This window comes from Phyllostomus discolor, chromosome 2 (assembly GCF_004126475.2).
Source record: "Phyllostomus discolor isolate MPI-MPIP mPhyDis1 chromosome 2, mPhyDis1.pri.v3, whole genome shotgun sequence".
NCBI lineage: Eukaryota > Metazoa > Chordata > Mammalia > Chiroptera > Phyllostomidae > Phyllostomus > Phyllostomus discolor.
The window spans coordinates 143,938,521-143,963,031 of record NC_040904.2 but is presented as its reverse complement, the minus strand read 5'-3'; the positions used below and the strand labels follow the sequence as shown (position 1 = coordinate 143,963,031).

Genomic DNA, 24,511 nt, shown 5'->3' with positions numbered 1-24,511 from the left:
CCTACATCATTGATTTTTGCATCTACTAGATTATTTCTGCTAGCGATCAGTTCTTCCAGCCTAAAAAAAAAAAAATGAAACCAAAATTGTATTTTTCTTTGATTGCACTACTCTCTTACTGCCCTATTTCTTGTTCTTTGTAGTAAAACTCTTCAAAAGATTTGCCTGTACTTGCCATTCCCATTTTTCTTCCTTCTTTTCTTTAATCAATTTCTTTCTCATAAATGCCCCCACCTTGTGTAAGTAATGTGGTATCTATATTGTTAAATTCAGTGGTCTACTTGTGGTCCTTTTCCTTCTTGACTTTTCAACAACATAGATATAGTTGATCTGTCCTAGCTAAGTTTCTTCACTTTGCTTCAGGGAACTGAAGATCAAAACAAGATATAATTTGATACCCAGTAGATCCCCTCCCAGGTCAAGAAGTTTGGTAGATTTAAGTATAGTATAAGGAAAACTCATGCATTGCTAGTGAGAATGTAAGTTGGTACTACCACCTTAGAAAGCATTTTAATGATAGTAAAAGATAACTCGAAGTCTTTTTATTCAGAAGTTCTGCTACTAGGTGCTTATCCTAGAGAAACTTACAGATGAGGCCTCTATAAGATTGTTTATTGCAGTATGGTTTATAGTAGCAAAAAGTCTCTTAGAAGGGGAATGTATGTGGTTTATTCATATAAAGCAGCAATTTTCAGTCTTTTTCATTTCATGGCACAGATAAACTACTAAAACTCTCTGCATACCAAAAAATACATTATTTTGTCAATCTGACAAAAAAGAGGTATAATTTTGATTCATTCACAGCATACAGCTATTGTTGTGTAGGCTGTTGTCAGTTTTTAATTTGCCAGTCTAAGGGAAAAGAGATCAGTGCCCCTGACTAAATAGTCAGGTATTGATTGCATGTTTTAAAAATTCTCATGGTGCCCCAGTGTACCTTTTGCAGCATACTGGTTGAAAATTGCTGATGTAATGGGATATATCATCTAGCAATTGCATTGAATAAACTAGAACTACATGTCTCAGCACAGGTAAATCTCAAAAACGTAATGTTAAGTGAAAACTAAGCATGAAAGGATAAATACTTTGATATATTTTGTATAATAGGACATTAAGTGGGACTTTTCTTGTCATCTAAGCATTTTTTCCTGGAGTTTAGAGCTGAGGACGCTAGCTGACAAGGGATTGCTGCAGTATGAACAGATGTGCTTAACTTGCTGGGAAATGGCCATAATTTATTCTGGAATTGTTATTTCCAGTCTATACAAGATAGAGTCTTTAATGGGAGGAAGGACTCTTTGAAGAGTTATCAACCCAGGAGGGAGTGCTGTGGTGTTTATATTGCCCTTCATGTGGGTTGCAAACAATTCCTCTGGAACACTGGGATTTTTCTAGAAGGAAGATATTTTTTTGGCTGGACTACTGCTAGGTTGCAGAGATTAGTTAGGCTTCCCTCAGGTGCTGTCTGAGTGGAGTGTTAGAGAATTCTTGGAAAAGTATAAAATGGGTCCCTTGGAGTTATTGAAGGCTCAGAGACCAGGCACTGCTGCTGCTTTACTGGGGAAGTGAGAAGGGTAAGAGATACATGAAATAACCTTGCAGTGGAAGACCCAGAGCAAGAGCTTTCTCTGTGTGGTATTTCCTTGGGCCAACCAAACAATTTAGAAGTTAGATAAACTAGAGCCATCTTGAAAGAGACTTATTAAAGGGAGTTGACTGCTCTGCAGAAGCAGCCCCAGGGTTATACCCCTGGGATAGGGGCTGAGGAGTGTTTAGATGTGAGCTGGAGAATGTCTCTTTTGTACCAGAGAATGTTGCAGAGGGAGGTTCTGTTAAGAAAAGCGGAGCTGGACAGTAAAGTGGTAAAAATGAATTTCATTCAGGCACTATTGCAGTAGGGAAAAAGAAGCCCTCAGTATGGAACTGGGCTCAAATCCAAATACAACAAGGACAATTGGGGGTTGAAAGCCAACAAACAGAACAAGGGGGTCAGTGGATGGAAAATACTAAGAGGAGACATTAAGGATGGTATTCTTGCTAAACCAATTTAACAGGATTCTTGTTGATGGCAGGCCAGGGTGATCGGGTATCAAGGGTGGGAAATTCTCTGTTTACTGACTTAGCAGGTTTTTTGCTGAAACTGGACTGTGCTGTCCAATAAGAGTGGGGGTCCAAGGTTGAGGCCTAGTTGAGCAAAGAGCTTAGAGGAGTTGGACTAAAGTTTGGTTGAAGAGCAAGTCTTTGTTTCCATGGGATGAATTTTAGAATTCTCAGAAAGCCTCACATGAGAGAGCCAACAGTTGGTATGGCCAGTGATTGAGGGGTTTTCGTAACTGTGAGAAAAGTACAACCTGTGTAATATGAACTTCACTCCTTTACTTCTCACTTTTCCACTTTTATGCTCAGCCTGTGATAGGCAGAATATTCCACCCCACTTGTCTTCCTCCAAAAATACCAAGTCTTAATACTTTGGAACTTGTGTTACCTTGTAAGGGAAAAAGTGCAGGGATGATAAAATGAAGGGTCTTGAGATGGGGAGATTATCCTGGATATCCACATGGACCCTATATATAATCACATGTATTCTTTTACAAAGATTTATTTTTAGAGGGAGGGAGAAAGGGAGAGAAACATTGATGTGGGAGAGAAACATTGATTGGTTGCCTCCTGCATGTGCCCGGTCCAGGACCAAACCCATGACCCAGTCATGAGCTCTGACCAGGCACTGAGTGGCAAACTTTTGGTTTGCTGGATGATGCCCTACCAACCAAGCCACACCGGTTAGGGCTAGTCACATACTATTTATTATTTTTTGGAAGGGAAGGGAGGGAGAAAGAGCAGGAGAGAAACATCGATGTATGAGAGAAGCATTGATGGGTTGCCTCTTGTACACCCCCAACTGGGGACTTGGCCCGCATCCCAGGTATGTGCCCTGTCCAGTAATCGAACCAGTGACCTTTTGTTTTGCAGGATGGTGCTCAATCCACCAAACCACACCAGCCAGGGCCTAATCACATGTATTTTTATAAGAGGAAGCAGAGGGATATTTGAACACACATACAGAGAAGGCTATATGAAGCTGACTAGCTGGACTTGAAGGTGGTGGCCTCAAGTATTGGAGTGCTCTCACCACAAGCCAAGAAGTACCAGAAGCCCACCAGAGCTGGAAGAGGCAAAGAATAGCTTTGTTCTAGAGCCTCCAGAGGGAGTGTGGCCCTGCTGACACCTTGTGATGCTGATATTTAATTTTGGACTTCTGACTTCCAGAACTGAAAGATAATAAATCTGTTGTTTGTGGTAATCTCTTATAGCTGCAGTGGGAAACTAACACATATAACAGCACATAGTACTATAATATGTTTGCATAGCAACAGGAACACAGATGACATGACAGTTAATTCTGCCTGAGGAGAACAAGAACGGGTATGGGGACATTGGAATTGAAGGATTAGTAAAAGATTGCCAAACCTAAGATACAATGTGTCTTCTGAATAGAATGCTAACATGAGCAAAAAGATAGGTTTTAAAAGTACATGACTTTTTTTTAATTAAAATGAATTTTTTTTATTGTTGTTCAAGTACAGTTGTCTCTGTTTTTCCCCTGACATGACTTCTTGAAATGGTGCTTAAAAGGAGGTGTTTGATACTAAATTGGGAAAAAGTAGATTGGGGCCAGTTAATACAATTTTGTATGATTACTAGAATTTTCTTTTTTTTTAAATATATTTTATTGATTATGCTATTACAGTTGTCCCATTTTCCCCCCTTCACTCCCCTCCACCCTGTACACCCTCTCCCACCCATATCCCCCCTTTAGTCATGTCCATGTGTCATTCTTGAGCTTCTACATTTCCCATACTATTCTTACCCTCCCCCTATCTATTTTCAACCTACCATCTATGCTACTTATTCTCTGTACCTTTCCCCCCCCCTCCTCCTCCCACTCCCCTGTTGCTAACACTCCATGTGATCTCCATTTCTGTGGTTCTGTTCCTATTATAGCTGTTTGCTTAGTTTCTTTTGGTTTTGCTTTAGGTGTGGTTGTTAATAATTGTGAGTTTGCTGTCCTTTTACTATACATGTTTTTTCTTTATCTTCTTTTCTTAGATAAGTCCCTTTAACATTTCATAAAATAAGGGCTTGGTGATGATGAACTCCTTTAACTTGACCTTATCTGAGAAGCACTTTATCTGCCCTTCCATTCTAAATGAGAGCTTTGCTGGGTAGAGTAATCTGGGATATAGGTCCTTGTCTTTCATGACTTTGAATACTTCTTTCCAGCCCCTTCTTGCCTGGAAGGTCTCTTTTGAGAAATCAGCTGACAGTGTGATGGGAACTCCTTTGTAGGTGACTGTCCCCTTACCTCTTGCTGCTTCTAGGATTCTCTCCTTCATTTTTACCTTGGCTAATGTAATTATGATGTGCCTTGGTGTGTTTCTTCTTGGGTCCAACTTCTTTGGAGCTCTCTGAGCTTCCTGGACTTCCTGGAAGTCTATTTCCTTTGCCAGAATGGGGAAGTTCTCCTTTATTATTTGTTCAAATATGTGTTCAATCTGCTGCTTTTCCTCTTCCCCTTCTGGTACCCCTATAATTTGGATGTTGGAAGGTTTAAAGATGTCTTGGAGGTTCCTAAGCTTCTCCTCGTTTTTTTGAATTCTTATTTCTTCATGCTTTCCTGTTTGGTTGTTTCTTCCTTCTGGTCCACTCTATTGTTTTGAGTCCCACTTTCCTTCCCGTCACTATTGGTTCTCTGTGCATTTTCCTTCATCTCTTTTATGGTAACCTGCATTTTTTCATCTAATTTGCGCCCAAAATCAACCGATTCTGCGAGCTTACTGATCACCAGTGTTTTGAACTGTGCATCTCATAGATTGGCTATCTCTTGGTCACTCAAAAGGATGAGTCCTGGGGCATTGATCTGTTCTTCTGTTTGAGACATGTCTCTCTCTCTCTCTTTCTCTCTCTCTCTCTCTCTCTTTTTTTTTTTTTTGGTCTGGTCGCTCCTGTTTTGGTGAGGGGCAGAGCCTTAGGTGTTCACCGGGGCTGGGCACCCCAGTCACTAGATTGTGACATTGTATGTGGGGGCGGGGGCGGGAGGGAACAATGGTGGTAGCTCCGTTCTCCTGGGACCTCAGTCCCTTCTCTGGGATCCTGGGTTGCATGCTCTGCCCTGGTCCACAATCACTGCCTCACTGGGTCCGCCAGCTGCGATCTTGCACACCCCAGATGCCTTATGTGCCCAGTTCTCCCTGTTTTCCTCGGGCCGCCACCCACGCCCAGCTGTTCCTCTCCGCCCCTCCTACCGGTCTGGATGAACAGGTCTATTTCAACTTCTTGGCTGTCCAACTTCCGTTCAGATAAATTCTCTGTCAGCTCTGGGTGTTATTCTGCCTCTAAATTGTTGTTGTTCTAATCTTGGTTGTGTGTGGAGGTACAGTGCGTCCACCTATGCCTCCATCTTGCCGGAAGTCGAATTTTCTTGTTTTACCCTGTCTGCATAATTTTTAGAATTTTAATCAGGAGAGCAGCAATGTGGGCAGCAATGTGTTGAGAGGATAGTCCAGAGGTAAAACAAAAGGACTGATAAGGATTTGTTTTGAGAGAAGTAGTTAAGACTTGGTAACTTAATTAGTAATTAATTATTATGTCTGAGAGTTTGGGAGAATGAGTCAACGTAGAATGAGTTTTTACTTTGGACATTTAATAGTTGGAAATACCTTTTAGTAAATAGTACAGGAACGAGGAAGAATATGTTGTGGATGTGTTGACCGAGGATGGGGAATTATCAAATGATCTTTTAAAATTTCATGTCTAGCCCTAGCTGGCGTAGCTCAGTGGATTGAGCTCGGACTGGGAACCAAAGTGTCCCAGGTTCGATTCCCAGCCAGGGTACATGCCTGGGTTGCAGGCCATAACCCCCAGCAACCGCACATTGACGTTTCTCTCTATCTCTCTCTATCTCCCTCCCTTCCCTCTCTAAAAATAAATAAATAAAATCTTTAAAAAAAAATTGCATGTGTAATCTTACTTCCTTGCTTGGAATTCCCTGATTTTTTTTTTTTTTGGTCTACTGAACTAGAGGCCAGAATGCCTTTGTTTATTTTCATTTGAAGATGGGGTTTGTGCATTTCTTCTTTTAGGATTTTCAGTGTTTCTATATTTGCATTTTGATAGTTATATTTAACTAATTTACCTGTGTACTTGATCCATGAAGTTAAAAAAAAAATAACAACTTACAACTCCTAAAAGGTACTTCCTCAGAATTTTCCAGACACGGGGCATTCTGTGTGTGCTCCACCTTTCTGGGGCCTCATTGGAAATGTGGCTGGGACTTGAGTTCGAGCTGCTGATGAAAAGAGTAGGTTGTGTGTGTGAGGGGCAGGAGGGGAGGGAAGGTGACTTCCATACTCAGTTCAACTGGAGTTATATTAAAAACTGTTAGTTAGAATCTTGGAGGATAAAATTGGCAATTAATCTTGGCTGAAATGTGAAATTGGACATATTCTTTAATGCAAGGATATGATGGTCAAGTGGGCATTTGTATCCAAATGGAGTATTAACTTATTCTTTGTAATGTACAGTATTTGAATAAGGACAGTTTAACAACTTTATATATAGTGGAGAAACAATGAAAGGATTGCCTTTTTAAAATGGAGAAAAATACAAAGAAATTAGGATGTATTGTCATTTTTTTCCAGTATTGCATTTGGTGTTTTTGCCCATTCTGTGGAAATGAAAAACCATGTTAATTTGCATATTTGATTGTATTATTAGACTATTCAAAAAGATCATCAAGAAATCAGAGTTTACATTTTTACATTGTGGCCAGATACAAGATAAAGCTGAACATTTGTAGTACTCCCATATACTAGTTAATAACCAGCTCCAAATTCAATGAAAATTGTTTATGTAGATTCCCCATCTGCCTAGTACTTACCAAAATAACTCTCAGAATTGTATGTCAGGATAAACTAGGTTTTTCTGCAGAAACAACCCTGAAATTTAGTGGTTAAATGTTTGTGGTTCAGTACACATACATTGTGGGTTGGATGGTGGCTGCCCTTGGGCCCAGACTGATCTCCATTCTCTGAAACATTGCCAGTTCTGAGGCAGAGGGAAAGAGAGGGAGAAATTGTATACTGGCTCTTGAAACCTATTTTCTGAAAGCATTATGTCTCTTTTATTTGTATTCTGTTGGTTAAAAAAGAAGTCAATCACCTGGACACACTTAACTTTCAAGGGACCAAGGACATACAGTCCTACCATTTGCTTTGGAAGAGAGCTGGATATATTTGATAGGTAGTACTAGTGATTACAATATAAATATAAAAACCAAGACCAAAAAAAAAAAGCCCAAGAAAAAGAATAATATATTGTAACTCTGAAAAGCATGTTCCTTGAAGTATATTGAATACTTTAATACTAAAAATCAGAAACATTTTGATCATTAAGAAAAAGATTAATATCTAATTTTCTATATCCATAAAAATCTGATTGAAACATATTTAACAAGCACATTTTAGGACTCAGAATAAAACGGCTAAAGGATAAGAATGGGAAATTCTCAAAAGAAGAAATAGAACAGGATATTATATTTAAAGTTGAAATTTCTATTTAAATTTGGGGAGAATTTAAAAATAGTACCTAGTGCCAGTGAGTTTATAGAAAAATGGTTCATCGTATATTGCTGGTGGGATTATAAATATAATCCCTTTGCAAAAACAATTTAGATAGCATATCAAGAACCATAAAAATGTTTATACCCTCTAAAAATCCTTTACCATGAAGTTTACTCCAGTTAAAAAGAAGAAATGTTAAATGAGTTAAACTAAGTATTTTTTACTTAGGAAAAAATCCATTCACTTATTCTTTCATTTAATGGCACTAGTATGCTATGTTCTGTGCATGCAAAGCACTGGGAGTATACAAATTATTAAAATAGGGTTCTTACCCTGTCATAGCTTACAGTCTAATAGTGTAGAGAACGTTAGGGGAAGACATAAAAGAGGCATGCCTGAGAAATAGCTATGAGTTTAGTTAGGGTGGCATATTTCAACCAGCATGCTGTAAGAATTTTTAAAACATGTAATACCTGACTGTTTAGTCAGTAGTACTGACCTCTCTTCCCTTACATTATCAAATTAAAAAATGACAACAGCCAACACAATAGCTATCTAGTGTGAATGAATCAAAATTATACCAATTTTTGTCAGATCATCAAAAAATATATTTTTTGGTGTGCTGCAGAATTTTAGTAATTATTTCATGTGTGCCATGAAATGAAAATGGTTGAAAATCTCTGATTTAGGGAATGTAAGAATAAGCTATATGTTCAGTGGTTGGGAAGTGTTTCAATATGTTTCAGTGTATCAGTTTAATTAAATATTTTGCAGTGGTTAAAAGCAGTACACTATTCATAAAAATTATGTGTAATGACATGAGGAAGTATAAAAGAGAAGACTATATGACATGTGAGTACTATGACTATAGATTACATAAAACATGTAAACATTTTGCCCTGGCTGGTGTGACTCAGTTGGTTGGAGCATAGTCCCACAGACCAAAAGGTAGCAGGTTTAATTCCTAGTCAGGGTACATAAGGCAATGAATTGATGTTTTTCTCTTTCTCCCTTCCTCTTTCTCTAAAAGCAATGAAAAAATGTCCTTGGGTGAGGGGGAAAATATATATATATTTAAAAATTAAATATATAATTTAAAAATGTACACATTTTTAAATTATATATATATATTTGCATATATATATATGTGTCAGCAAATAACGACTGTATAGCAGAATGAAAAGAAATTTGAAAATTAGGTTGAATTAAAAAATGCCTCCTCCTAAAAACACAAAATTCCCATCTAGTAATTGGGGGAATAAAATCCAGACAAATTCCATCTGAGGGACATTCTGTAAAATACCTGACTCGTCGAAAAATGTCAAGCTTATCAAAAACAAGGGAAGTCTGAGAAATTGTCATAGCCAAGAGGCGCACAGGGAGCCATTTTTAAATGTAATGTGATATCCTAGATGGATCTTGGAACAGAAAGAGGATGTTATGTAAAAACTGAGGAAATTTGAATAAAGTATAGATTTCAGTTAAAAATGATGTTTCATTATTGGTTCATTAATTGTAACAAATATACTGTACTAATAATATTGGATGTTAATAATGGAGGAAACTGGGTGTGTAGATTATGGGAAATCTGTTTTTGTAAATGTTAAACTATCCTAAAAATAGTTTGTTTTTAAAGAGATAGAGAAAAAATATATATATAAGCTTTTTGTTGATCAAACATCTGTGGAAAGAAAAAAGTGCCAAATTTATGCATATTGTTACAAATATGTGTGTACATATGGATTAATGCTAGAAGGAAATGAAGTGAAAACAAGTTTTTGAAGAAGATAGAAGGTGATGAACATTTTCCTGGCCTAAAGTTTGTTGGAAGCAGCCAATATTAATTTGATAGGTTGGATTGAGGTATTAATGGGTGATAACTACACCATAAAGAGAAACTGCCTCAAGTTGGGCTCTGATTATTAGAAGGAACACTCAGGTACCTTTAGCCATGGATCAGGGACCACAGAAGAACACATAATTTGTAAGAGACCAGTTGCTTACTGGAAAAAAATGGAAATCTCTCCATTATATAACCACATAAGTTTTGCCCAATCTTTTGTTTTGTTTTGTTTTTTAATATATTTTATTGATTATGCTATTACAGTTGTCCCATTTCCCCCCTTCTCTCCCCTCCACCCTGTACCCCCCTCCCACCCACATTTCCCCCTTTAGTTCATGTCCATGTGTCATACTTATGGGTTCTTTAGTTCCTACATTTCCCGTACTATTCTTGCCCTCCCCCTATCTATTTTCAACCTACATTCTATGCTACTTATTCTGTATACCTTTTCCCCCTCTCTCCTCCTCCCACCCCCTGCTGCTAACCCTCCATGTGCCCTCCATTTCTGTGGTTCTGTTCCTGTTCTAATTGTTTACTTAGTTTCTTTTGGTTTTGCTTTAGGTGTGGTTGTTAATATTTGTGAGTTTGCTGTCCTTTTACTATACATATCTTTTCTTTATCTTCTTTTCTTAGATAAGTCCCTTTAGCATTTCATAAAATAAGGGCTTGGTGATGATGAACTCCTTTAACTTGACCTTATCTGAGAAGCACTTTATCTGCCCTTCCATTCTAAATGAGAGCTTTGCTGGATAGAGCAATCTGGGATGTAGGTCCTTGTCTTTCATGACTTGGAATATTTCTTTCCAGCCCCTTCTTGCCTGTAAGGTCTCTTTGGAGAAATCAGCTGACAGTGTGATGGGAACTCCTTTGTAGGTGACTGTCCCCTTACCTCTTGCTGCTTCTAGGATTCTCTCCTTCGTTTTGACCTTGGCTAATGTAATTATGATGTGCCTTGGTGTGTTTCTTCTTGGGTCCAACTTCTTTGGGGCTCTCTGAGCTTCTTGGATTTCTTGGAAGACTGTTCCCTTTGCCAGATTGGGGAAGTTCTCCTTTATTATTTGTTCAAATACGTGCTCAATCTGTTGCTTTTCCCCTCTGATTCTGGTACCCCTATAATTCGGATATTGGAACGTTTAAAGGTGTCTTGGATGCTCTTAATCTTTTCCTCAATTTTTTGAATTCTTATTTCATCATGCTTCCCTGCTTGGTTGATTCTATCTTCCTTCTGGTCCACTGTATTGTTTTGAGACTCAGATTCCTTCCTTTCACTATTGGCTCTCCTCCGCGTGTCTTCCTGCATCTGTTTTATGGTAATCTGCATTCTTTCATCTAAATTTCGTCCAAAATCAACCAGTTCCGTGAGCTTTCTGATCACCAGTGTTTTGAACTGTGCATCTGATAGACTGGCTAATTCTTGGTCGCTCAAAAGGATGAGTCCTGGGGGACTGATCTGCTCTGTTGAAAACATATTTTTTTTCCCGTCTCTCCTTTTTTTTTTTTTCCGGTCTGGTTGCTCTTGTTACGGTGGGGGGCAGAGCCTTAGGTGCTCACCGGGGCTGGGCACCCCAGTCGCTAGATTGTGACGTTATATGTGGGGGTGGGGCGGGAGCGGAAGCAGGGCGGGAGAAAACAATGGCGGTAGTTCCGTTCCCCTGGACTCAGACCCTTGTCTGGGCTTCTGGGCCGCGAGTTCTGCCCTGGTCCACAATCGCTACCCCTCTGGGTCTGCCAGCCGCAGCTTGCGTACTCAGGGATCACCGCTGCCTTCTTGTGCACCCGGGTGGCTTTTGCGCCGATTTCGCGCCAAACCTTCCCCCGACCTCCGCGCGCCGCCGACCCGAGCCAGCCCTGCGCCCGCCGGCTCGTCTTCTCCTACCAGTCCGGATGAACGCGTCTACTTCAACTTCTTGGCTGCCCGACTTCCATTCAGATAAATCCTCTGCCGGATCTGGGTGTTATTCTGATAGTAAATTATTGTTGTAAATTATTGGTTTTCTAATCTTGGTTGTACGAGGAGGTACGGTGCGTCCACCTATTCCTCCATCTTGCCGGAAGTCCCAATCTTTTCTTAAAGAAGGTGCATCAAATAGCTTAGTAAAGGATTCTGTCTTGAGTGTAGTGCCATCTGCTGGCACTATTAATTAAAAAACATTTTTAAAGTTATTTTAGAGTTTTGTGTGGCTACACGTTTTCCTTGTCATTCATTATTCACTTGGTTATATATGCTTTATGCTTATGTTGCCTTTTTTCATGATAATCAGTATTTCTTTTTAAAAATCCTTATGGTATCTCTAGAATGTAGTTCATTACTTCCTCAGGTGTTAAGAAGGCCTCACATTTGGCCCATTGATTTGTTAGGGCTTAGAAAAGCATCAGGTACAGAGACTTTTTTTTTCTTTTCTGTTTCCTTCTTTCAAGCATCCCTATGCAGTATTCTAATTTTGTCTTACACATTTAATGGAATTAAATTTTAGCAGCAGAATTATATAATTAAGTACAATGAGCTCCTTGAATCAGAGTCCAGCCTTTTAGAATACTTCCTAACAGCAGACATTTATACAGTACAAGTCATAAGCATATGGTTAAGACCAAATGGTTTGCTAATTCGCCTGTGTATATGGGCTGTGCACCAAAAGCAGGCAGGCAGGTAACACATATGTGCCCTAGAATTTTATTGAATTTCTTTCTCTCCCTCATTTTTTTTTAATTTTGGTAATCCATTTAATTAATTTAGAATTATGGCATCTGATTATACATGTATTTGCCATTGTATTTTTTCTATGAATTGTCTACATAGTCTTCCTCATTTTTCAAATGTGTTGTTATGCTTTTCTAAGATTTTTTTTTTTTCATTAGGACTTTTCTTGCCAGTATTCTTATATTTAAGCCTTTGGTCTGGTTGAACGTTATTTGATCTAAGGAGTAAGGTAAGAATCTGTAGGAAGAGCCTTCAGGCAGACCGAGGCCTGGTCCTACCAGGGTATAGTCCCATCTCCAGGAAGCCTGGAAAACAGATCTTCAATTTAATTTGTCTTGAAGTAACTATTTAGGAAAAGTCCTGGAGCCATTTTGAATAAGTTACTTAGATCTGATTAGCACAAAGCATATGGCCAGAGTCTCCAGAATACTCCAGAGATTTCGGGGGCGGGGGAGGGAGACAAAGACTCCCCAAGAAGAGTAAAGTGTGTATGTTTCTCTCCAGGGAATGGTATAGGCATCTGTATGTTCTCATGGGGTGTATGGCTGACCTGGGAAGCATGCTGCCCTAAATTTTGCTCTGGCCCTGTTATTTTGAGGCACATATCATCTGCCATAAAAGAAACTGTAGTCTTGGGTGTATTTATTGGTATCTTTTCATCAAGCATATCACCCCTTTATTGGAGCCTGGTGAATTTTTCAAAAATCCCAAATCCCAAAAGCCAGTTGTCCTTTTTATGTCATTTATTGAAGACCTTTTCCTCTTGATTTTAATTCTCATTCTTCAAGCTCTGTTTCATTGCTCTGACTGTTTATAACCAATGCCCCTATTTTCACATTAGTTTGCTTTTTAATGTATTACAGTTGCTGGTCTCTTCCCTTACTCTTCTTTCTGAATATTCCTGAACTTACCTATATGTTTGTTTTCACTCATACTGTACTATAGAACCCATGCTTGGAGAACCTTTTTTGACTTACAAAACATCTATATTTGGTTGGTAGTAAACCTAGAAGCACTGGGCCAACAGAGGATTCTTTGGTCAATACCACCACCCTTTTTATACATGGTCTAATACAAATAGCACCATTTTTTATGAACTAGTAATCTATACCAAATCTTTTGTTCTAAAATCATAAGTATGTAATTCTGTAACATAATATCACACTCAAGCAAACCGTATGACATTTTAGGTGAAATGTTCAAGTTGCTGACCATCTCGTGCGAGATATTCATGTACCCTATCAACCACACTCAGTGGCCTTCTGCTGGACCCTGTATATGTATAAAGATTTAACAGGTATAGCATTTTTAAAAAGCTAACCAGATTTCACACAGACACTTGGCAGTGGGTTGACTGGTTTTGTAATTCTACCTGGGCATGTGAATCAGAGTATTATGGCATCTATCATCTTAACATACAAGCCAGCACTTATACAGAATTTGAGTTCTAATATGTTGATTTCTCTTAGCAGTAGTGTATAGTAGCTGAGCTTATCCCAGTTCTTCTCATTTGTGTCTGCTACTTCAGCAGCAGATTTTGGAGGTGCTTTTCCTCCTTCCAATTCTCTTCAACAAGTACCAGGACTATCAACTAGGCACTAGAAGGAACTTCCTAGTGGTTGTAATTTCTATACTCTGGTATTATGTAAAATCATTGTATGTTAGCCTTAGAAGAAATCTTGGAGGACTTCAAATCTTGGAGGATTTTTTAATTTTTAAAGAGCAGCTGAATCATGTTTTTTGTTTTTGTTTTTGTTTTTAAGAAATCTGATATGAGAGATATCAATTAAATTACTTCTTGGTTCCCATTAAAATCAAGAAAAAATGATAGAATTTCCAAGTGCCATTAAATATTTGTTGAATTGTATCTGATACATGAGCAAATTTATAATTTAAAAATATTGTCTATACATTTATAAGATATACTTTCATTTACATGAACACAGTGGTTTTTTATTTTGTGTCTTTAAGGTTTAAAAACTACAGTTGTTATTTCTAAGCATAGTGATAGTGGTTATATTAATAGACAGTGTTGGCGTTTGCCACATTGACAGCATACTAATTCTAGAGACAAACTAGTTTCTAGTCTGTTTAAAAGTGGGAAAAATAAATTTAAGTTCTGAATTATAATTTTTTTGTTTTGTTTTTTTCTGGTAATAAAGCAGGTTGGAAATTTGCTTAAACATCATTTGTTTTACTTTTTATGAGAATAACTCTACCTCTCTAGAATTATTCTAGGGATATATTTAAAGCCATCTTTAAAAAAAATAAGATTTATTTTACTAAATAGTAAAAACAAATAAAAAACCTTACAGGTAGGATAAAATTGTGATTTTTAGTACATTTGGAAGATCATCGTGGGCAATGTCAGACAAAATGGACTATACAGAAACCAAGACTAGGTCTCTGGGGATAAAAATGACATTAAAGGGCATGAAAAAATAATAGTAAGCCTTAAATAGAAATTTACTTTTTGTTTATGAGTATTTGTTATAAGCTTGTAAAGCAGTGTATTGTTATTAGTAAAAAAGAATAGCAGTTTGCTCTAAACAGATTTTCAAATTGAAATAGTTTTTAAAGTTATTAATTTGAGAACTTCTGTTGTCTTTATTTACATTTTAACTTATTGGAAAGTTCTTACTTCTTATATTTGACTTACATTTTTTACTTTGTCCTTCTGCTCTGGATTATAAAGTCCTTGAGGGCAAGAGAACATGTTTGTATTTTGGTATATGTTTGTAGTGCTTCTAACTACAGTGGAACCTGACACAAATAGAAAAATCAGCAGTAGTAATGCAGTCTCTATTTAAAATGCTGATGTTTGGGTTCTTTTTCCCATTGTGTTTTGATATTTAATGTATAATTCATTAAAATATTAAAATCCTTATTACTGAGGTTTTTTGGCACCCTCTTAAACTCTGCACTGGCCTCACACTTATCCTGGCCTGGAGTGCCAGTACAGTGGGGAGTGCTTTATTATAGTAAGCTCTCAATACATGTTTTGTCAGATATATAGCAGTATTCCATTTTGCTTGTGAATTACTACCAGTTTTTATTTACCTTTAGGTGTCTTTTTGCCCTACAGAAGTCAGAATCAAAAGTTTAAAAAATTATTTTCCTAGTGGTAGGAGAGAATAAAAATCAGAAAAGAAAATTTAGAAAGAAAGAAGTGTTGCTGGTCTAAGAAGTGTCTGTCTTGACTTCACCCCACTGAATATAGAGCACAGAGAAGTTGAGAACTGTAATTCATTGCAAAAATTAAATAAAAAATTTAAAAATATTAAATGGTTAAATCTTATGTATTGGTTTGCTTCATTGATTATTCAGAATGTTTCACATACCCAGAATACTAACTATACTTGCCCATATTCAAATTTGGCAAGTTGTGTTTTAATGGAATCTGAACCAAGAGTCTCTCAAAAAATCACTTAGTAAACTATATGCATTATGTGTGTTATGAACTTCGCTTAAAACTGATGTCTGTTTTCTTCTGCTAATATGGATTTATGATTATTACTGTGTATTTTAATATTGGCTATAGCAATTTCATAAGGAAATGATATGTTGAAAAGTCCTGTACTAAGCAGAATTTGCTTTGTGAAATTTTTTAACTCCTACTCCTTGAAAATATTCAGATTGATAGTTTTCTCATTTTATGGCTCAATCAAATTAATATTGCAATTTTCCAAACAAATTGAGTGGCTAGAGTAACTTATAGATAATAGCCTTTTCCTCTAGTAAAATGCCATTCAATTTGGATTATTAAATATCAGTGGCCAGGAGAGCGTGAATTCTTCTAAGGATTACGTTCTTCCCAGATTTCTTGTTATGCCTTATTCTTTTATTTATATTTACATTTGTGTGTGTGAGAGAGAATGACAGAGAGATTAGAATCATAAATTTGAATGGCTGGTATTAGAGCTGAATATGTTCAATTTTCCTGTTTGTATATAAAAAATAAAACTATCTCAGTGCTACATTATATTGAGGAAGCTGACTATGCATAGCAAATTTTGTATTTTAAATAGGATATTGGACACAGCATATAAACTTCGAATGGATGTAATTTTCTGTGAAACTAGTGTTTAATTGAATTTTTATATAAAAAGTTTCTTTAAGGGTATTGACATTTTTAGAACTATTCGAGTGGATTTACATTTCATCAGGGTTGTCCTATTGTTCTTTATGCACCTGATATGGTAGATGCTTAACAAGTCCTCTGCATGAATGAGTGTAAGAAAAGGTAGTACCTGAGAATAATAGAATAATAATATCCCTGGGTTTTTATCTTTAGGACATTAGAGTTTATTTGGCATATAATGAAGGTTTTAAAAGTAAGGTGTTAGAGCTGAGGATAATGCTAGATAATAGGAAACTTGGTCTGAGAGAATGAAGGTTAATTTGATGAAGGGATAAGAGGTATGGAACTGAAGATGAATTTCAGTTCTAATGTGGCACTAATTTCTAGTCTTGCATGTTTTCTGTTTTGAGAGTGTGTACCAAGGGTAGATCTATTTGAACGTGGTTTTTGTCTAAAGAGTATGGACCTCAGAAAAGGTAAAACTTAATCATTTAAATAATGAGCATTCTTCAAAGAGTATAAAACCAGTAGAGAAATATTGAAATGTTTTCTGTACCTTTTCTCAGTTCTTGCCTCTGTGTGATTTTCTCCCTAATAGGAAATCAAACCCCAAAGCCATTATAACCATGGATATGGTGAACCTCTTGGACGGAAAACTCATATTGATGATTATAGCACATGGGACATAGTGAAGGCTACACAGTAAGTTTCTGTTGTAGTTGTTTTCTTCTTTGACACTTTGATATCTATATTGTAAGTGAAATATGAGCACATACCTTTCTTTGTCTTTATTGATATTCTGTATTGGCAAGACATTGTTTGCATACTTTGATTATTTAGACGTGATTTCCTTTAGTTCTTTGTACAGATTTAAAAGAGCTGATTTAAAATCTTTGTCCAGTAAGTCCAATGACTGGGATTCTTCAGGAACAGTTTCTATTACTTGTCTCTGCACCACACCCCCAAGCAAACACACATGTATGAGTTATACTTTATTATTTCTTTGGAGGTCTTATAATTTTTTTGTTGATAACTGGACTAGTCAAATAATGTAATGTGGCAGTTCTGGATATCAGGTTCTTCCAGGGTTTGTTGTTGCTTGTGACATGTCTAAACTACATGTCTGTGAAGTCTGTCTTTTTGCCTTTGTGGTCACTGAAGCCTCTACTTGGTTAGTTAGTAGTCAGCTAATGACTGGACAGACTTCTTAAAACAGTAAGTCTTGATGTTCGTTGACGGATTCTTTGTGCATGTTGGGACACTGAGCACTCAGCCAGGCAGCTGGCAATCGTGACTTAGCTTTGAGTTTCTGCTTGTGCAGAACCTTGATGTCAATCAGAGGTGAGAACTTAGGGCCATCGCAAGTCTTTGTTGAATTTGTGCATATAACTGTGTGCATGTGCATGGCATTCCAGATTCCCAAGAATATGTCCAGGCTTTTTAAAGCCCCTATAGATAGCTCATTCCTTAGGTTTTACTTTTAAGCTTTTTGATTTGTCTGTTGTTTGTCCCAACTGTTATACGTTCTCTCAAGTAATTATGATGTTAAAACATTTGGCATACAACTCCAGGGAGAAGCTTTTAATGAGTTTGAGTTAGATCTAATAGGTAAGTAAGCCTCTTAAGTAGACTTCCAGAGAACAATAACCAGACAGGTCAAATAATTACTCCTCTTTGGGAATGAAGCTTTGAATGAACTCAATCTCTATTCTGTTCACTTCAGTACCAATACCAGTACAAGGTATAGGAAACTTATTTTTGAAGGCTGCTGGGCAGCAGAGGATGGGACCATGACGTGTTAAAATGCTACCAGTTTCTCTGTTCTTCCTGAAATTCAGTTGTTTTTTTCTTGACTAAATGTTTCCTAGATTGCTGAAAGCCTTTTGTTAAGGCTTTCACAGTTTTTGCCAGATTTTTCATCACTTTTATGGGCAGGAAGACTTTCAGATCCTTAGTCTACTGATATTACTGTACTTTTTTGCATATTATGTATCAAAAATCAAAGCACATTGTGCCACTTGTATTTAACAAACTATACTACTCTACATTCATTTTTCCTTTTGAGACTTTGCTTCTTTTGATATCACCTTTTTCTCCTTTGTCCTTAATATCTCTTGTTCTACCTAATGCGTCATTTCAATCAGCAAATATATTCCAGTATCTTATTTATTTATTTATTTTTTATTTTTTTATTTTTTTAAAGATTTTATTTATTTTTAGGGAGGGAGGGAGGGAGAGGGAGGGAGGGAGGGAGAGAGGGAGGGAGAGAGAGAGAGAGAGAGAGAGGGAGAGAGAGAGGGAGTGAGAGAGGGAAAGAGGGGGAGAGAGAGAGACATCAATGTGCGGGTGCTGGGGGTTATGGCCTGCAACCCAGGAATGTACCCTGGCTGGGAATTGAACCTGGGAGACTTTGGTTCCCAGCGCGAGCTCAATCCACTGAGCTACGCCAGCCAGGGGCTATTTATTTATTTTTAGACTGGGGAAGGGAGGGAGAAAGAAAGAGAAATATCAGTGTGTGGTTGCTTCTTGTGCTCCCCCAACTGGAGACCTGGCCTGCAACCCAGGGATGTGCCCTGACTGAGAATTGGACCCATGACCCTTTGGTTCGCAGACCTGTACTCAATCCACTGATCCATACCAGCCAGGGCTATATTCCAATATCTTGTAAGAAAAAAGCAACCACCTTTCTTTATCCATCACTACTCTTCTAACTATCCTATTTCTTGAAAAGTATCTAAGTATGCTGTCTATAATTTCTACTTTTAAAAACATTTAAATTTTGAAACATTTCAGTCCTAAAGAATAGAATAACTGTCAGATTAAACAGATGTTAACATTTTGCTGTGATTGCTGCAGGTTGCTCAGTGTGTTCTTTTCCCTATCTCCCCCAAGGGAACCTCTCTTGGAACATTTTTGCACATTTCTACAAATATCTATAAACAAAATATGCTATCGTATGTTTAAAATTTATATAAATTGTATTCTATACTACATATCCTTTTGTAGCTTGTTTTTATTAAAAAAAACTGTATGACTTTTGCAATTTATCATTGTTAATAAAGGGAGTTTATTTTGTTTCACTGTTTTGTAATACAATAGTTTCCCTTACCCATGGCTTTGCTTTCTGGGGTTTCAGTTACCCATGGTCAACCATCGTCTAAAAATATTAAAATGGAAAATTCCAGAAATAAATAGTTTATAAATTTAAATCATATGCTCTTCTGAGCATTGTGATAAAATCTCGTGCTATCTCATTCCATGCCATCTCAGACACAAATCATTCATTTGTCCAGCATATTTGTGCAATGTAAGCCACCTGCCCTGTTAGTCTCTTTGTTGCCATCTTGATTATCAGATCCATTGTGGAGGTATTGCAGGTCTTGTTTCCTAGTAACTGTTACTTTACTTAATGATGGCCCCGAAGCACAAGAGTAGGGATGCTGGCAATTCGGATATGCCAAAACAAAGCCTTAAAGTGCTTCCTTTAAGTAAAAAGGTAAAAGTTCTGGACTTAAATTATTTTATCATTTCATCAGAAGAAGGATGAGTACAGTACAATAAGATACTTTGAGAGCATGAGGGAAAGACCACATTCATATAACTTTTATCACAGTATATTGTTATAATTGTTTTTATTTTTTAATATTTATTTTTTGTATTTCATTATTTATTCAGATGTTTAAGCTCTCACACTAGATTTTTTACAAGCTGGTGAACAGTGACAAATTATTTCTTCTACAAAACTGTAACCACTCATTCCCAGATGGTATATACATATGGTTTTACTAGCATTAATACACATCACTGTTTTATCAATTGCATAATAAAAGAAATCAAGTACCCAAATATTAAGTTACACAATTCAAAGGGCATATAAAATATTAGATGTCTGCTCAATTCATTAGTGGACAACCCACTTTGTTTGCAAGAGAGGGTGGGAAGGAAAACAAATTCACACTTCAAAAAAAAGAAGTTGGTATTGTGACAGCATAGATGGAACTGGAGAGCATTATGCTAAGTGAAATAAGCCAGGCAGTGAAAGACAAATACCATATGATCTCACCTGTAAGTGGAACGTAATCCACAAAACAAACAAGCAAGCAAAATATAACCAGAGACATTGAAATTAAGAACAAACTGACAGTAACCAGAGGGGAGGTAGGAGGGAATAATGGGGGGAAAAGGGTAAAGGGTTTACAGGAACAAATGTAACGGACACATGGACAAAAACGGGTGGAGGTGGAAACAGGGAGGAAGGTGGGGATGGCTGGGTTGGTGGGGAGGGGCAGGGAGGCAGAAAACTACTTAAACAACAATAAAATTCAGAAGTGTTTAATTAAAAAAAAGGAGTTGGCCAAGAAGTTGGCCTGGCTGGCGTAGCTCAGTGGATTGAGCCCGGGCTGCGAACTGAAGTATCGCAGGTTCAATTCCCAGTCAGGGCACATGCCTGGGTTGCAGGCCATGGCCCCCAGCAACTGCACATTGATGTTTCTCTCTCTCTCTTTCTCCCTCCCTTCCTTCTCTAAAAATATAAATAAATAAAATCTTTAAAAATATATCTTAAAAAAAAGAAGTTGGTAAACACCCTCAGAATATATGAGAACAAATACAAGAATTTCAGAATTTTTATGATTAAGAATTGTTTTAGCTACAACTAAGCATCTCTACCTTTACCTTCAAAAACATATTTACTAAAGAACATATTCTACCTCTTCCACACAAGACAGAGGCAACATTTTACTAAAAATACGTAATAGCCCCTTCCCATTCTTTTCTCAGGCTGTCCCTTGCACTTTTACTCCAAGTGCAAACATTAAAATTAACCATAAGGCTTTTTGTCTGGAGCCATTAAAGACATGTGCTTCTGTACCATGTAGATTTTCAAAATGGAGGCTTTCCATAACAGCACAAAGTGAGATTTATAGAAAGTCATTAAATAATCACTAAGACTTGGTATAAAAATCAAAAAGTTGGACAAACCTGATATAAATGTGGGAGATGTAAACATAAAGTGAGCAGGCAAATAACCATATAGGTTGTAATTTCTACATTTGAAATGACTAAATGGAGAAACTGTATAAGGTCCAGAGTGTTCACAGTTTCTGGTATTTTAGTTCTGGAAGTATTGTGCCGGACATTTTGGTACCTAATCTTTCTAAATCTCATATATTTTGATAAGGTTCTGGCATAGGAATAGATGTAAAGATATAACTCAATATTGCATGATTTTAGGAAAAGTCAATTGGTACAAATGATAAGCACATTTTAAAGCTGAAAAGTAAGAATCTTTTGCTAAGTGTCAAAATAGGTTAATTGTAACCCAGACACTGAGATTGCAGTTCTTTCAAGCTTATGGCCTGGTAAAACTGGTATTTAATACCCCTATGAATTTATTCACCATGCCAGTATATTGGCTAATGTGTATGGCAAATTAGGTTTTGTCTCAAGTTCTACTTCCCAGTCATTGGCATCAGGCACCCATTTTATTGAATGCAAGTTGTGTCTTTGACCATTGGAGTCTTTGAAGCACAGCCACATTTTAGGATGTTACTTCTCCAAATACAAAAGTTGCTTGTTATTAAAAGCTCCACACTGCTTTTTGTGTTATGAACTGCACCACGTCTTCATATTTCATTCCACCTTCAATTGTTGCTCAGGCAACAAGCACTGGAGCTCTTCCAGCAAGCCTGTAACACAATGAACAGCAATACAACAACCAGGTTGTTCATGAAAGTTATTTTTACAAGACCTAACCAATCATCAGCAATCTAGTTGTGTGGTGGTGCTCCATTATCAAAAGGCCCGTTAAGAACATGGATGCCTTCTTTCTCCACGAGAGTAGTGTCGTAAGTTGCTTCACATACTCTAACTATTGTGGTAACACCATACTTCTTAAGTTCCTCTGTTTATTTGCTTAGGATTGCATTGGTTGGATTGTGTGTAATAGGAAATCTCATGTTCTTATATATGACTTTTCCAGGGGCTGGGAGGTTCATTCAAACCATGTTAATTTAGTTAAAAATACTCAATGGGGTTGTGAAAGAATTTTTACGTTGTATACAGAAATGATGCAGAAACTGAGTCTACTTTGAAATACTCCACCTGAAATTCTCAGTGCTTTGAGTATGAAGTTGGGAGTAATGGGAAATGAAATGAACCTCCTAAGAAGCAGCGGCAGTTCTTCAATCCAGTAATACTGAGGCAGTAAAAAGGAAGTGCACTGAAGTTTACCCATCCAGGTCAGAACTCTTGTAAAATGCTTTGCAAATTTCAATTCGACAGTTCTGTGTCCAGATTAACCACTTTTATGGGGGCTTCTTAGTGGAAGCCCTTGGTGATGAATTTCTACAGTTCACTTGTCTGTATAGAAGCCATGCTGTGCATGGTAATAATTGCTACTGCCCTTCAGAACTCCATAAATGTGTGATCAAGAATGCTCCAGAACTGAGGAATGTGTTTACTCAGTAATGATTGTGGTCTAATCACGCAGCTGGTCCCGAGGCCAAGGAGACCCAGATAGCAGAGGTGGCAGCAGCTGCAGGGCAGGGGGCAACAGTGGTCATGGCCATGCCATGAAGGCTTTGCAGTTTTTATTTTTTATTCTTATTGTTTTAATCTTTCACTAGGTCTAATTTATAAATTAAACTTTATCATGGATTCATATGTATAGGAGAAATCATAGTATGTATAGGGTTCAGTACTTTTTGCAGTTCCAGGCATCTGCTAGGGATCTGGGAATGTAGCTTCCAGAGATAAGGGGGGACTACTGTATTCTATCACTCCTTATGAAGAGACACTTAAAATTGCTTCTACTTTCTCATTATTACAAATATTTTGTCAGTGAATGCCCTTCCACCTCTTTCCCTTGCGTGTAAACAAGAGTTTTCCTGAAAAAGACAACTCGAGTGGAATTTCTGGCTTGTTCACGATGCTCTTTTTCAACACTTGCAGTTATTGCCACATTGGCTTCTAAAGTGGCTGTGTCAGTTTATACTTCCACTGTAGGAATAACATTTCTCTTTCACTACATTCTTGCTAAATTTTAGTTTTATCATACTTAATAATTGTTTGTTTGATAGTTATGAAATTCTGTTTTGATGGTCCTTTCTCTGGTTACAGATGGTGTTGAATATATTTCTTATGTATTTTGACCATTTGAGTGCCTTCCTGGGTAAATTGCCATTTTAAATTATTTACTCATCTTGGGTTCTTTTGTCTTTTTATAATTTGTAAAAGTTCTTTATGTATTTTTGATGGAGTCTACTGTGACCTTGGTGGGATCTGTGTCCCTTTAATACCTTCCTAGAGTCCTATCAGAAGCTCTCCAAGCTTCTCCCAACCACCCCCCAATCATGTAGCTTACAATTCAGTACTCCTCTCTAGTGTGTCCAAACATATATATATATATATTTTTTTTTCTGAAACTTTTCTGGAAACTGGGACATCCACAAAGTCCTTCTCATAGTGATTGTTTAAGATAGTGTTTTCCAGAGTTTTCCTGAGCTCTCAGACCACAGTGGAGAGGGGCTAGAACCAGCTAGCTCATGGACCATTGCAGGGGCCACAGCTGGGACTGAGGTCTCTTTCCCTATATCCAATACATGGGTGAGTGAGACTTCTCCCAGCTCTGTTGGTGTATGGTGCTGGATCCCCCAGCTCCACAGAGGTACTTGTGTCTCTGCGGAATTAGATGCAGAATTATTGTGGGAGGGAGGACAAAATGATGGATGTCTTATTCCACAGTGATGCTGATCTCACTCTCTGGTCCTTCCCTAAATACTCTTTTATTACATTTGCTTAATCTTGTTTAGTACTACTATGTTTTAATCATTTCTTAGTCTTCAGAAGTGTCTCAGTTATTCTTGGCCTTTTAGTCTCACAAGTGAATTTTAGGGTTCTACTTGGGAATTTCATGAGATAATTCATTTAGGATTTAAATTAGAATTTCATTGCATCTGTAGTTCAATTTGGAGGAAAATTGGTATATATGTTGCATGTATACATTGAAGATGTACTTTAATGTCTTTCATTAATCTTATTTACAGTGAGAGTGGTGTAGTTAAATGTGCTTCCTTATTGTTATTTTAGATGGTTTACTATTTTGTGTTAAAGTAATAGGGAAATCTGATCCTAAATTGATTTTATTTAGATTTTTTAAATTTTAATTGTCGTTCAAGTACAGTTTTCTGTCTTTTACTCCCATCCCATCCCCCCCAGCCCTCCCCTAGGTGTTTTGTTTTAATGATTTTTTTTTTTAACCTTAAGAATAT

The 24,511-nt window shown here is 37.3% G+C and overlaps 1 protein-coding gene and 1 pseudogene across 2 annotated transcripts in view; one reads left to right on the top strand and one right to left on the bottom strand.

Annotated features, from left to right (window-relative positions):
* The window catches only part of ZDHHC17 (zinc finger DHHC-type palmitoyltransferase 17), a 101,414-nt gene that overhangs the window by 14,947 nt on the left and 61,956 nt on the right, over positions 1-24,511 (top strand). For both annotated transcript variants that reach the window (XM_028531666.2, XM_036018650.1), the window contains exon 2: positions 16,840-16,943. In XM_028531666.2, the coding sequence (XP_028387467.1) occupies positions 16,840-16,943 (104 nt within the window). The remainder of the gene's footprint in view (positions 1-16,839; positions 16,944-24,511) is intronic.
* On the bottom strand, positions 21,392-24,367 carry LOC118499007 (annotated as a pseudogene).